The 15,457-nt window shown below is 37.0% G+C and overlaps 1 protein-coding gene across 1 annotated transcript; it reads left to right on the forward strand.

Annotated features, from left to right (window-relative positions):
* Window positions 1-3,069: 3,069 nt before the first annotated feature.
* CCNG1 (cyclin G1) lies at window positions 3,070-10,110 on the forward strand. The gene is made up of 7 exons (XM_058722651.1): window positions 3,070-3,295; window positions 4,393-4,656; window positions 6,378-6,631; window positions 7,202-7,280; window positions 7,360-7,458; window positions 7,687-7,881; window positions 8,683-10,110. Exons 2-6 carry the CDS (start codon window positions 4,393-4,395, stop codon window positions 7,876-7,878), a joined length of 888 nt encoding a protein of 295 aa, XP_058578634.1. The 5' UTR covers window positions 3,070-3,295; the 3' UTR covers window positions 7,879-7,881; window positions 8,683-10,110.
* Window positions 10,111-15,457: the final 5,347 nt, after the last annotated feature.

Here is a 15,457-nt window from a genome sequence, read left to right on the forward strand (position 1 = left end):
TTGCTGATCTTGGCTTTTAGCCCTGCAGTCAACAGAATCTATGACCATTAAACTAAATGCTAGAGAACAGGAGATCTCCCTCTAACATTTCCCAGTGCCTTTATGAAGCAGTGGTTACTTAACAAAGTTTAGGTTTTTTGAATATAATGAAACCCCAATTAGTTGAAAGCGGTTACCTTTTCTGAGGTAGTGAGAATCTCTGAAGGGCAAGATATACCTGACCTTACTAATCTATTTTCCATGGATCCTTCGTCCTGCCTCCCCACCACCACCCAGACGATACACAATTTCTCTGGTATCCTAGGAGCTAGTAAAGACTCAAAAAAAGCCACTGACAAGGAAGCTGTCTTCATACAAACAGGACTGAGTAGATGTTCTAGCGAACAGCTGGAGGTAGTAGGGGTTGTAATAACTCGTTCCAGGAAGGATCAGGAAACAGAGGGGAAGGTACTAAGCTGAGATCCTTTTCATCCTCACTTCTTAGTCCCTCATCACAACTGGAAAAATCTACATCCAAAAGTTCTGGACATTTGTCAAGGAGCCCAAAGAGGGTGAGGCAAAACCTCCCCCAATCTCCTGGATGGAAACAGAACCAATTAGGAATTTCCCTATGAGTCATGGCAGCATTTGACATACAACCACTGTTATACCTGTTATAATTTTTGTTGCTCAAAGGCACTTCTGCAGTCTAAAATGTAGAGAATATGATTAAATCTTCCTGTGACTGCCTGGGATTCTTGCCCAGCCTCAAGGCTATTATTCTGAGCTTTGGTTCTTGCTGCACTTAACTGTCGACAGAGAAGAAAGTAAAAAGATGGCAGCTGCATATATCATTGAGCCTAGAAAATACCTTAGAAGCCAGTCATTTGAATTATTCCTGACAGAAACTCATTATTAAATCTACACATCTTTAAAAATAAAATCATAACTAATGAATGGCTCATTTTCTTTCTTTTACAAGAGCACATAATTGGGTGGTACATTTGCACATTTTTCTAGTTAGGTCTTTTCAATTATTTAAATGATTGTCTGTATTCTAATATTATGAATAAAAATGACGGGGTGAGGGGAACGAGAAAAGGTAAGGAATATCCATTTGACTTGATTTATTTTTAATCAATGTTTCTTTAGCACTATTGAAACAATTTCTTTCATGTAGGGAATTGCAGATTTTAAAATAATAATAATAAGATCCTAATGTGAGAGAAACATTTTTACATAAATAATGATATATTACCTAGAGTCTCATGTGAAAATTTCAAGTATAATAGGTATAGAAAATAATACATGCAACTTAGATACTTTTATTAATTTTAAATAAATAATATTCTAATAGTCCAATTCTAGGCTGAGAACACTAAATCTGACAATAGAGAAAACACAATCAAACGTATGGTTAAGCAAGACATTTCGAAAGAAATCTTAGTAATTTAATAATAAAGGCTACTATTTAGCAAGTATTTACTCTGTTCCAGGCATATTGCCTACTTCTTTATGTACTTTGCTTTAATCTTCTCAATAATGCTATGAAGAGGGTGCTTTTACTTCTCATTTTTGAAAAAAGAATGGAAACTCAATGTGATTTAATAACTTGCTAAAAGTCACAGAGCTAGTTAGTAGCCTATGATTTGAAAAAGTTTTATTCCAAAGTCTATGTGTTCATAGTGTCCAGAAGCCTTACATGTTCCACAAGGACAGGGACCAATAAATGTTGTCCTCCACTGGCACGTATTATGTGTTCAATAGATATTAGTGAATGATGTTGTAACTAAAAGCCAAAAGAGAAACATGTACATTTGTAAACTCACACATTATTATAGTATTTTTTAAATATTTTAAATTGTCCATTTATATTCATTATGTAAGTTTGTTTTCAAGGAGGACCAAGGCCCCTTCCCCATTTGAAAGGCTGCACTTTGTCAACTAACATGATTTTGTGGCTGAGGTGTTATTTTGAAATATTAACTTTTCTCCCCAGTTTCTCCTCCCCCTTTCTCTCCACAACTCTGCCCCCATTTCAGGACTTGGTTCTGTGGCATTGCCTCAAGAAAATACACCGTAAAGAGCAGAAATACCAGTAAATCTTTCAGAGTTTTACTTTTAATAGCCCAGATGGCCACTAACCAGGAATAGATCATGAGAACAGAGACATCCCAGCACAGTCCATGAGAACTGATAACTGACTCCTTGCTCACCAGTCCTCAGGTCCTTTTAACGCAGACCCTTCTCATCTGTGACAGTGAGAGAAAGAGGAAGGGAGTCCAGGAAGGCTTCAGGCCAATTATTTTCCCACCAACATGGCATGGGCTCACTTCACACACGGATCTGTGGACTTAGATTCATAGTTACTACAACTATTTCCCCATGTACTCCTCTTAGGAGTCAACCACACACCTTCCATTTTAAGCCCTTAAAAAGCTACCAACTTTTCTCTTTCAATTTGTTAAAAAATAAAATTCAGAAAATTGGTAAAGACCAAGAATGTACCTACCCCGACTCCATTCTTTGATAAATTATACAAAAAGCAAATTAAGGCAAGAAATATTGATATCCAAAGCTCACAAGAAGAAACCTATGAAATTTAATACACCACCCCATAGAAAATACACCAACTCTCCATCTGTAATGAAAAATCAAGGCTTTACTTTGTGTTTTGTAACTAGCCACTGTAATTTTAAAAAGAGAAGGCCGAACCACTTTACTGAACCACAGGAAACAAAAACTCCCAGTACACTCTGGAAGGATGTCCTGGCCAATCCGGTTGCCAGAGGAGACCTTACCCGGGACAGGGGGCGTGCAGCATTTAGTTCGACCTCCCCTTCATTGAAGACGTTTTAGAAAATTCTCCAATGAGAGACGCTTAGAGGAAGTAGGGCGTGGTCTCAAGGGCCGGAGAATTTGACTCTGATGGGAAGTGTGTGCTGATTGGCTAGACTTCTTCCTCCACAGACCAGCCCTCTTTGGACCGCTGGGGCCATCCATCAAAGGAACTACACCAATCAGGGGCGAAAATTTCCCCCTCCCCCTCCCGACTCGGGAAAGCCCCGCCCTCCAATATATTACTCGGGCAGTCAGGAGCGGCCCCTTCGGCTCGGAGCTGACTCTGTGGTGGGCAGTGTCGTCTGGGCGGCGCTGCGGAGACCTCCACCCAGGACGGCTCCCCCTCCCCGGGCCACTCACCTCTTACCCGCGAGTCCTCTCGCCTCGTGGGCTTGTTGGATCTGATATCCTGGGGTGAGGTGAGAGCAGGCCCGGGGAGGGAGGTTACCACCGAGGAGCCGCAGTCGCGGTCAAGGTGAGCTGGGACTTCGGGGTTGACTTCGTGGTGCAGCTAGGTAGCAGGGTTGGGGGCGTAGGGTGAGGGGTAAGTTCGGCCCGCGCCCTTTTTCTCAGTTAACTCTCCCGCTGCTGTAAGCAACAAGTCCAGGCTAGTTCGAGCTTGGAGGGGCGGGGCCAGACCCGACCTCCTGAGAAGTATTAACGCCAGGTTGGCCAGGCCCCAGGGACCAGCCCAGGGCTAAAAGAGCTGGACCCATAAAGTTAGTGGTTCCTCATCTGCGTCCGTCGCCCCACTTTAAAGATCCCCCTGCCTCCCTGTCTTTCAGTTGGTGTATGGGAGGTAGCCCTGTATCCGGGGCTTAGTTGTGGCCAGGACATAGTAGCTGTGGAATACCGGCTTTTAAATTAATGAAACTCCTAAATTCATTTTGCAACTAAATTAGCCTCCTGCCCTCACTACGTGTTCCCATAGCACCCTTTAAGCTTCCTTTCCTGACACCAATAACAGTTATCAATTATTGAACGCTGTGTGTTACGCACTGTGCAAAACTCTAGGTGAATCATCTTAATAGCCATTCAGAGACCAATATTGTTACCTCGTTTTACAGAGGTAGAAATAAGTTATTATTGTCCCGTGTTTACTGGGTACTTACTATAGGTGCTAAGCACTATACCTAGGTGATTTCATTTTTCCACACAAGCCTGTGAGGTAGGTAATAATAGTCATACCCGCTTTACAGATGAGGCACTAGAGATTAAGTAAAATTAACATTAACAGTTCTTGTTGCTAATATGTAGCAGAATACATACTACCATCTAATTTCACTCTTGCAGCATCGATATTCATAGTTCTTTCTTGACAGTGAATGGCTTGAACAAGAATTTCTTGAAGGTTTGCACATTTTTTAAGGCACAGCTCCCACCCTGTAGAAAACTCACAATTTGGGATGTGACCAACTGGTGGGATGGGGTAACAGATGGCACTTTGCAAGGACTTAGATTTCACTAGCAGCTTTGGGGGAGGGGAGACTTGAGTAAAAACTGCTTGGCTTTCTGTTGAAGGCAGGAAGGGCTTTTCTTAACACTCCTTTCTGTGCCTTGTTCTATATATAGATGATAGAGGTACTGACAACAACTGACTCTCAGAAACTGCTACACCAGCTGAATGCCCTGTTGGAACAGGAGTCGAGATGTCAGCCAAAGGTCTGCGGCTTGAGACTAATCGAATCTGCACACGATAATGGCCTCAGAATGACTGCAAGGCTAAGGGACTTTGAAGTAAAAGATCTTCTTAGTCTAACTCAGTTCTTTGGCTTCGACACGGAGACATTTTCTCTAGCTGTGAATTTACTGGACAGATTCCTGTCCAAAATGAAGGTATGTTTAAAGCTACATTACACAGAGTATTTCTTAATTTTGCTCAGTGTGTTTTGGAGATGGAATAGCTAGCTTTGGGCTGGTATTCATAAACTTGACCTTTTTATATTCATCAAGTAGCCAAAACGTTGTGATGATTCTGGGTGCTACAGCATTGATGAGTACTCTTCCTTAGAATCAAGAGGAATGCATCATTAGATTTAACTTCTGACATTGAAAAACAACCTAATAACAAATAATTGCAGACTCTGCCAGTATGAGAGGTGGCTGTTGTTTTTTAAAAATTTTTGGTTGGGCATTTTCATTTATTTACTGTTGTTTTTAAACTTAAAGAAATTTGTTAGAGGCCGAATGCTAGATTGTGGTTAAGAATTAGAGGTTTGGGGCACTGGGGTGCCTCGGTAGGTTAAGCGTCCGACTCTTGATCTCAACTCAGGGCTTGATCTCAGGGTCAGGAGTTCATGCCCCAAGCTGGGCTCCATGCTGGGCGTGAAGCCTGCTTAAGAGAGAGGTTTTTTGCTGTTTTTGTTGTTTTTGTTTTTTTGATGCTGTGAACCACCTGGTCAATAGAGTATCTTAATTTCTAGTCATATATAAAGTTCTAATTGTTTTAGCCCTAGACCTATTCAGATCTTGCTTATAATTGCCATTTCCAACATCAGTTTGCACACAGTAGGGAAGACAGTATCTTCTGAAGGAGGAACATTTATGTAATTATTTCCCTATACTGGATAAGTGGACATCCATGTAACTTTCAGAGCTTGCTTAACTGTTAAAAATATATCTGCCTTCTCTGTGCCCATGGTCATTAGTGAATGAGATGATACAGCCATTGGAATGACAGTCATCTTTTAGTCCTTCACAACACATCATATACAGAAAGAACTCAGTATTTGCTGAATTGGATGGTTCAAAAAACTTGCTCAGACAGACTAATTAAACTATTCTTTGGACACTACCTTTGAATCTATAAATGTTGCACAGATTAATAATACACATCTGTCCCTTAAAAATATTATAATCTTATGTGAGGATGTTTGTGCCAATAACTATTATACAATGCAAAGTATAATAAAATTAAACATCTAAAGAGGAATAAATATGTTAGAGGGGTTCCAAGAAAAGAAGGGTACAAACACTGGTACAAGCTTCTTAAAGTTTAGTTTAAGCTGGAATTTAGGGTGGATAGAAGCTTGACACTGTTACATTGTAGGTATTCTGGAAAGAATAAATAAAAGACTGGGAGTGGGTAAAGCTTTAGCAGCAGAATAAACAGTGTGTGCTAAAGTATTTAAAAACTATTTTACACATTACATAAAGAAAACAGCCTGGAAAAACACATCATCCTAGAAAGAAATTTTGTGCATAAGCTGTAAAGGTGTTTCAGTCCTCACAGAAGCCTTTGACCAGTTAATTTATTTGGCCCAACTAGAACACAGTGCTGACAGTTCTACAGTGAGTTACAAAGGGGAAAAAAAAGTTTCATATGGGCTAAATCCAAACATTACACTGAAACTTAGTCCACTTTCTCCAAAATTGGTTCCAAGTGGGTACATAGCATTGACCGGCTGCAGTTGAAGTATGATTGGATATTGTTAGGTCCTTCACAGTTGAAAAATAAACATCAAGGATACATTGTCATAATGATGGGTCTGAGTTCTATATTACCCTTTATGGTTTAATTGAAATAAGCTAAAGAAATGGGCTTACTGTCTTTTTAGGTACAGCCCAAACACCTTGGGTGTGTTGGGCTGAGCTGCTTCTATCTGGCTGTAAAATCAATAGAAGAGGAAAGGAATGTCCCATTGGCAACTGACTTGATCCGAATAAGCCAGTATAGGTTCACAGTTTCAGACTTGATGAGAATGGAAAAGATTGTATTGGAGAAGGTGTGTTGGAAAGTCAAAGCTACTACTGCCTTTCAATTTCTGCAACTCTACTATTCACTTATTCAAGAGAACTTGCCAGTTGAAAGGTATGTGACCTTTGTTTTGCCCAAAGATTTGGAAATCAAAATGGTGTTCTGGATGTTGCAAATAATCAGTATCTTGGAATAATTCTAATGAAAATAAGTAAAATGAGGGGGAAAAAAACTAAACAAAATGACACCTTCAGCACTTTCACTTCACTATCCAGCAGAAGCTGTCAACAGCTTCTTGAAGTCTGTGAAGGCCAATTCTTAGGATTAAAGGACATGTTTACATTTTTAAATTATATTTTCCATTTATAGACCAGTTAACTCATAGAACCTAGTAAGTAAGCATCTAACAGATTTATGGAAAAAGAACTTTAGTAGGTGTAGAAATAGATTAAAAAACTGGATAGTTGTGGCATAATACATTTTTCAAGAAGGGGGAACCAATTATTTAAAATTCATTTATGACATCTTTAAGAAGTTAATGCCATTGAAGGAATTCTTCAAATAATTTATTTTCTGTGGTAAGTGTGCATAAACTTTACTTTAAAATGACTTCAGTGTTCTAAAAATCTCTTGTGACTACATTTAAATTTTCTACATAAAATTAATCTCATTTTCTTTTTAAAGGAAGAATAGCCTTAATTTTGAAAGACTAGAAGCTCAGCTTAAGGCATGCCACTGCAGGATCATATTTTCTAAAGCAAAGGTAAATATTTTATATAAAGATTAAACCTACTTATATACATATTTTCTATTCAATACTTACTTTAAATTTTATCTTTTAGCCTTCTGTGTTGGCATTGTCTATCATTGCACTGGAGATCCAAGCACAGAAGTGTGTAGAGTTAACAGAAGGAATAGAATGTCTTCAGACACATTCCAAGGTATGTCAAGGTCATAGCCTAAATGGTGTTAACAGCTGTAAAAGAAACTAAACCACTTGTACTATCTCCTGAAGTAAAATGAGATGTCATGTGTCTGTTTGAAACGTAAGTAGCTTATCCTCAGATTTATTTGACAAGGAAAGACACATGTTAGGAAGATGACAATTATTGCTATAGTTAAATACTATAGGACTTTTTTATTGACTGATTTTTTTTTTTTATGTACAGATAAGTGGCAGAGATTTGACCTTCTGGCAAGAGCTTGTATCCAAGTGTTTAACTGAATATTCATCAAACAAGTGTTCCAAACCAAATGTTCAAAAGTTGAAATGGATTGTTTCTGGACGTACAGCACGGCAATTGAAACATAGTTACTACAGAATAACCCACCTTCCAACAATTCCTGAAATGGTCCCTTAATTGGTAAATTTGGTTCATAGTTACTCTCCATACAGAGAAAATCTTCTAACGCTACAGTTTTATTCTAGAGTTGAGGAATTAAAATCTGAATTATTTTCAAAATAAACAATGGAATTAAAATAGCAATGGAGAAAATGACTTCACTGATCTAGTTAGCTAATATTTGAGGGCATGTACTAACTACATTTAAAATAGAATGCCCTGAGAGTAAGGAATTTATCCAATCATTGATATGTACATTGGCCACTTCATTAAATTAGCAGCATAGAAAATCACCTTAATAAGCTGAATTTTAAAAGAAACACTAAGACAGTATTTTTCACCTATTTTGCTTTATGTAGACTCAAGTTCTTGCACATTTAAAGTTAACACAAGCCTGAGTAGGACAACAGGACCAAAAGTTTCAACCATAAATGAAGTAATTTGAGACTATTGACTTATAAACAAAATCAGTATGAACTTGGATGTTATTCTTAAAGTAAGTTATGGCAGATGGTCTCCACACTGGGTATCTGCAAATTGCCAGGGTGTCTCAGTGCTGTAGTTGTATACCATTGCTATAGCAGTTAGAACACTGGAAAATAGTTATATGCACAAAAAATGTAAACCTTGTCACTGATACGATACACATTGGTGCCATCTAAATTTACCTGAGTGGTGATTTCACTTTTTCCTATTCAAACTAAATATTAACACATCTACATATGACATGATTATAAATCTTCAATTGAACAGTTGATTTTTAATAGTTAATAATATTTATATTTTGCAGACTTCTAATAACTTGATTTTTTATTTAAATAGGATTGTTACAATGACAATACTCCTCTGAAGCCTTTCTCCACAATCCTGAGCTATGGATTCCATAATGTTATAATGGATTTAAGCTGTGAAGCCTCAAAACATCACAACGAGATTAGCATTGATGTTTTCAGATTTGGGAAAACTACCTAATTAACATGCTGTAGTAGAATTATAATTAAATTTGAATTCATCTGTGAGGCATATAAATCAAAGCTAAGAGTATAAATGTGAAATGTTAATAACAGGCCTGGGAAGGTTAACTGTGAATCTTCATTTCAAACATTGATCCAACTTTGTAGATTGGGTCAGTATATTGTATTTAGGTGGTATTAAAAGTGGTAACCTAATTAAATTCTAAATTATGAGATATACGTCAAAACCAACAATTCACAAATGCACTTTTAAGGCATAATAAGGGTTACTGTTTTAGGCAGTGAAAATGGTTTCTTGGTACCTGTAGTGCAAACAGATAATCCAGAGATGTGGACTTTATTGCTACTTGGAAATCACATTTAAATTTGAGGGCATTTTATAAAAGCAAAACTACAGACCTAGTCATTTTGGCATATTAGGTTATCTTTAATATTTTTTCTAAAAAACAGGTAATATTTGTATCCATGACAAAACTTACACAATATCTACTGCCTCCGTCTAATCCCATCAAGAAAAACTGGTTTAATTGTGTAATTCAAAATAAATCAACTTCACTCCAAAAACTTGATTTAACACTCCGTAAGCTTCTACTAAGGGCTGTTTTTATAACAACTGCTATTCCAGGGAGTACTGGTTGGCTCATTCGGTTAAGCATCCAACTTTGGCTTAGGTCATGATCTCACAGTTCATGAGCCCTGCATTGTGCCCTCTGCTGTCAGTGCAGAGCCTGCTTTGGGTCCTCTGTCCCCCTCTCTCTCTGCCCCTCCAATGCTCGCACTCTCTCTCAAAAATAAACATTTAAAAAAAGAACTGCTGATTTAGAATTTTAAAAGGAAGAGAATATACTTCACTAATTGTCCCTCTTGTGCCTAAAGGAAGTCATTAAAAAGGTAAGAGATGTCTTCATAATTATGAAGTTGCTAAGGTAGTATTCAGGATTTTCTATTAAGTCTATAAGGAGATCTATGGCATTAAAAGTGTTGTAAACAGTTACGCAGTGCAGTGAGTAGTAGCCTGAGTCCATCCAGAATGGCTCTACCCAAATTTGACATGTTATGGGTAAATGTGCCTGGAAAATAAACCAAAGAACCATAATATATCTTATAGTTTTGTAAACTGTGTTTTGTGGATAACCTCAGTTTTCCCAAAAGGCTCATCATTTCAATAATCTGACCTCATCAGTGATTAATTCTGAGTTGGCAAAGGCAGCCTAACCAACTACCATTATGTTTTGGTACTAAGGGATTTATCTTTCAATAAAGTTACTGACATGCATTCCTTTGCTGGGTAGTTTGTGTTTGTTTCTCTTCTGGTTTAACTATTTTGGCAATGTGATGCCAGAACCACAATAAAAAGCTATCTCCACTCAGTAAATTTAAATTTAGCAGGAAAGTAAGATGCACAGTAGCAGGAACAAAATCTCAATTAACAGTATGGCTTTAACCTAATTGTTGCTTTACTTGCTAATGGCTTTTTAGAAGACACAAGATTAGGACAAATATGTTTTAATATGCATTAAACAGGTGGTGTTTATGCAACATTGGTTACTTCTCTCATGTAGATTCAGGACTACTGTGGATATCCTCAGTACAAATTCACCCTTATATTCAGCCCACTTGAAGTTCTGTACAAACTGTCTTACTTTAAAGGGCATTCCAGCAATGTGTTTGGTAATGACAGATTAACAACCAGGTGCTGTGTTAGCCTGCTTAGATCAATTGGTAATTTGAACTGAAACAACAGGATTTTGAAGCAATTAGGTTAATTAAGAAGACAATGTGAACATTGCAAGGAGTTACTGATACAAAAACTGTTATAAAGGAAAGTTCCTTTTGCACTTAGCTTAGACATACTTAATAACCCCTCTTTTCAGTGTTAGTTTTCAAAAGGGCACCTGAACCTTATGTATTTCAAATTATGTAACATACTATCTAAACACACATTTCTGGGGGGCCTAGCTGGCTCTGTCTGTAGAGCATGTGACTCTTGATCTCTGGGTCTTAAGTTCAAACCCCATGTTGGGCACAGTACTTACTTAAAAATATAAAAACAGACATTGCTAGATCTAACTTTTGTGATTAGCAATGATAGTTTTCTACTGTCAGGTACTACTGTCATGTTTCATATGAATCATCTCAATTCCTCCAAATTAAATGAGAGTATCCCAATTTACAAATGAACTGGAGCCACACAAAAGGTGAGCAATTAGCCCAAGGTCACATATCTGATATTTGGGAATGAGGATTTAAATCCAGGCAAAGGCCGTGCTTTTTTTTTTTTTTTTTTTTTTTTCAACGTTTATTGATTTTTGGGACAGAGAGACAGAGCATGAACGGGGGAGGGACAGAGAGAGAGGGAGACACAGAATCAGAAACAGGCTCCAGGCTCTGAGCCATCAGCCCAGAGCCTGACGCGGGGCTCAAACTCACAGACGGTGAGATCGTGACCTGGCTGAAGTCCGACGCTTAACCGACTGCACCACCCAGGCGCCCCAAAGGCCGTGCTCTTAACCACTGCACATTACCTCCCAAAATAGACAATTACATGGACTTATGAAATTGTGTACTTTACAACTGAAACTATTTTCTGGCCACATGAACTTCAGTGCCACCATCATGATCAGAAAATAATACTATGGAATTTGCTTTTCCTATTTTTACTAATAAAATGATTTTTATAAGATGTGTTATGGCTAAGTTTAAAACCTGTAATTTTCATAAACCAAAATGAGTAAACATAAGCCAAATAAGCTTGATTTACAGATGTCAATTTAGGGCGGGGAGGAGGGCATCTGGCTCACTCAGTACAGCATGCAACTCTTGATCTTGGGGTCATGAGTCTCAGTCCCACACTGGGGGTAGAGAATCCGTAAAATAAATAAATAATGAATGAATGAATAAATAAAAACAGATATGCCAATTTTTTGTATCAATTTGACAAAATAGATTTTGGAGCAATTAAAATCAGGAATAAAATCTTTGTGTGCCCCTGACATTAGAACTTAAAATACAAGAAGCCAAAACAGCATTGAAAAGAGAAATGGACAAAGCTTCAACTATATCTGGAGACTTAAACACTTACCAGTAATCTATAGAACTACTAGGAAATCAGCAAGAATATACAAAAATTGAGTAATACCAACAACTAACTGAATCCCTGACATAAAAAACTTTATCCTATAATAGCAGATTAAGTATTGTTTTCAAATAGACATGGAACATTCACCAAAACAAACCATATCCTGGGTCACAAAACAACCCTTAAGAAGTTTAAAATAACTAGGGGCGCCTGGGTGGCTCAGTCGGTTAAGCATCCGACTTCAGCTCAGGTCACGATCTCACAGTCCGTGAGTTCGAGCCCTGCGTCGGGCTCTGGGCTGATGGCTCAGAGCCTGGAGCCTGCTTCCGATTCTGTGTCTCCCTCTCTCTCTGCCCCTCCCCCGTTCATGCTCTGTCTCTCTCTGTCTCAAAAATAAAAATAAATAAAAAAACGTTAAAAAAATTTAAAAAAAAAAAGTTTAAAATAACTAAAATTACAGACTATGTTCTCTGATCATAAACTAGGAATTAATAACAGTAACAGGAAAATCTACGAACACCTGGAAACCAACAGACTTCTCAATAATTCATGGCTCTAAGGGGAAGTCTAAAGGGAGTAAAATATTTTGAACCCAGTGAAAGTATCAAAATGTATGAAATGTAGCTATACTAGTGCTTAGAGTAATTCACATTCAAATTACTTTTATTAAGAAAAAAAAAAAAAGGTCTCAATAACCTTCCACAGAAACTAGAAAAAGAGCAGAATAAACCCAAAGCAAGCAGATGGAAAATGGTCATAAAAAAAGGAGGGGCTAAAAAAAAAAATCAATGAAATTGAAAACAATAAGGAATATCAACAAAACCAAAAACAAGTTCTTTGAATAAAGCAATAAAATTGATGAGTCTCTAGCAAGACTGACAAAAAAGACATAAATGACCAATCTCAGGCCTGAAAGAGGTACCACTATGTTAAAAGGACACTCAGGACCTAACACAAACAACTATGCACATCGAGTTATATGAATCAGTTCCTTGAAAGACACAAACTACCAGATCTAAACTAAAATAATGTAAACTAAAACTAGATAACCTGAGTAAGCTGTTTTTAAAAACTGAATTCAAACTTGGGTGGCTCAGTTGGTTAAGTGTCTGACTTTGGCTCAGGTCATGATCTCACAGTTTTGAGTTTGAGCCCTGCATCCGGCTCTGTGCAGACAGCTCAGAGAGCCTGGAGCCTGCTTTGGATTTTGTCTCCCTCTCGCTCCCTCCCCACTCGTGCTCTCTTTCTCCCTCTCTCTCTCTCAAAAATAAATGAACATTAAAAAAAATTAAAAATTAAAAACAAAAAATGAATTCAAGTGCCTGGCTGGCTCAGTTGGTAGAGCATGTGACTCTTGATCTTGATTGGGGTCATGAGTTTGAGCCCCACGCTGGGTGCAAAGATTACCTAGAACAATTAAAAAAAAAAAACAAAACTGAATTTGTTGTTTAAAATCTTACTGGAAAATCCCATAAAACACTGAAAGAAGGCAAAACAAATTCTACAAATCTCTTCTAGGAAGTATAAGAATAACTTCCCAACTCCTTTTATAAGGCTAGCATTACCCTGGTAGCAAACCAAGATAAAGATAATACAAAAACCAAAACTACTGACCAGTATCCCAGATGAACAGACACAAAAATCTTCAACAAACAATCCAGATACATAAACTGCAGTAACATACCATGACCAAGTTTGGGATGTGGGAAAATACAAGCAGGTTCAAAATTTGAAAATTAAATCAAAATTTGAAAACCAAACAGGACAGGGATAGCCACTTCCACCACTTCTATTCTTATAGCAAGTGCAATAGGGCAAGAACAAATAGACTTATGAAGTAGTACTGATTGAATAAAACCTCCTGTTTGGTTTATGAAGAAAATCCCAGGAATTCATAACAAAAAACCCCTAGAAATAAGTTTAGCAAGGTTAGCAAGGTCACAGGATGCAAGGTCAACAAACAAAATCAACATTTCTATACACTACTTATGTGCAATTGGAAACTGAAATTTCAAAAAATGTATCATTTACAACAGCTCCACAAAATGAACATTTAGGAATAAATCTAACAAAAGATATAAATGCTTTACAAGCTGAAAATCACAAAATGCTCATGATTGAAATCAAAGAGATCCTAAATGGAGAGATGTCCCACATTCATGGATTGAAGACTTATGCTATTCCAATGAAAACCCTAGCAGGACTTTTTTGTAGATATAGACTAGCTGATTCTAAACTTTATACATTAAGGCAAAGGAAGTTAAAACAGCCAAAACAATTTTAAAAAAGGATTAAATTTAAGGAATCTTCTACCCAATTTTAAGACTTATCACAAAATTACAATTAGTAAGGTAGTGTGGTATTTGTGAAGGGACAGACAAAGATCAATAGAATACAATAGGAAGACCAAAAACAGACCCATATAAATATCAACTAATTTTTGACAAAAGTGCAAAAACAATTTAATGAAGAATGAAATGCCTTCTCAATATATTATTCTGAAACAATTGGACATCCACATGCAAAAATATGAACTAGATTTCACAGCTTATACAAAAAAAAAAAAATAACAAGTGACAGATCTAAATGTAAAACATACAATAAAACTTTTAGAAGAAAACACTGGAAAAGAATCTTCATAACCTAGGAGTGCACAAAGAGTTATTAGACACGATGCCAAAAGCATGATGAATTAGAATACATCAAAATTAAAAACATTCACACTTTAAAAGACACCATCAAGAAAGTGAAAAAAATACACAATAGAACAAAATACATACAAATAATATAAGAGACTGCATACAGAATATATAAAGAACTCTTAAGATAATCCAATTAAAAATGGGCAAAGGATCTGAATAAACATTTCTCCAAGGAAGATATATAAATGGCCAATAAGCACAAGAAAAGATGCTCAACATTATTAGTCGTTAGGGAAACACAAAAAACCACAGTGTGATACCAGTTCATATCCACTAGGATGACTAAAATAAAAAACAAAAATTGTATAAAAAGTGTTGGCAAAGATGTGGAGATATTTGGTAGGAATGTAAATGGTGTAGCAACTTTGGAAAACAATGCAGAAATTCCTCAAATGATCAGACATAATTTCTATAGAATTTCTAGGTAAGAAATGAAAATACACATGCACATAAAAACTTGAACTTGAATGTTTTGGCTATTATTACTAATAATAGCCTAAAGGTAAAAACCTCCCAAATGTCCATCAACTGACAAATGGATAAATGTGTGGCAGTTATACAACGGATTATTCAGCTGAATAATATATATTATTCAGCCATAAAGAAAGATTGAAATACTGACGTACTAGAACACGGATAAACAACTAAAACATTATGTCAAGTGAAAGAAGCCAGTAACAAAAGACCACATATTATGATTCCATGTATACGAAATGTCCAAAAAAGAGAAATTTGAGATAGAAAGCAGATTATTCAGTGGTTGCTTGGCTGGGGGTTCCGTCAAGGGAGAGAGTTGATAGCAAAAAGGAATGAGTTTTGAGGTGATGAAAATGAAAACTGAC

This window comes from Neofelis nebulosa, chromosome 1 (genome assembly GCF_028018385.1).
Source record: "Neofelis nebulosa isolate mNeoNeb1 chromosome 1, mNeoNeb1.pri, whole genome shotgun sequence".
Classification (NCBI taxonomy): domain Eukaryota; kingdom Metazoa; phylum Chordata; class Mammalia; order Carnivora; family Felidae; genus Neofelis; species Neofelis nebulosa.

Coding starts and splice junctions, on each gene's coding strand:
- CCNG1 (XM_058722651.1), top strand. CDS start 4,393: ATGATAGAGGTACTGACAACAACTGACTCTCAGAAACTGCTACACCAG. Junction 6,632..7,201: donor GAGAACTTGCCAGTTGAAAG/GTATGTGACCTT, acceptor TTCTTTTTAAAG/GAAGAATAGCCTTAATTTTG. Junction 7,281..7,359: donor TCATATTTTCTAAAGCAAAG/GTAAATATTTTA, acceptor TTTATCTTTTAG/CCTTCTGTGTTGGCATTGTC.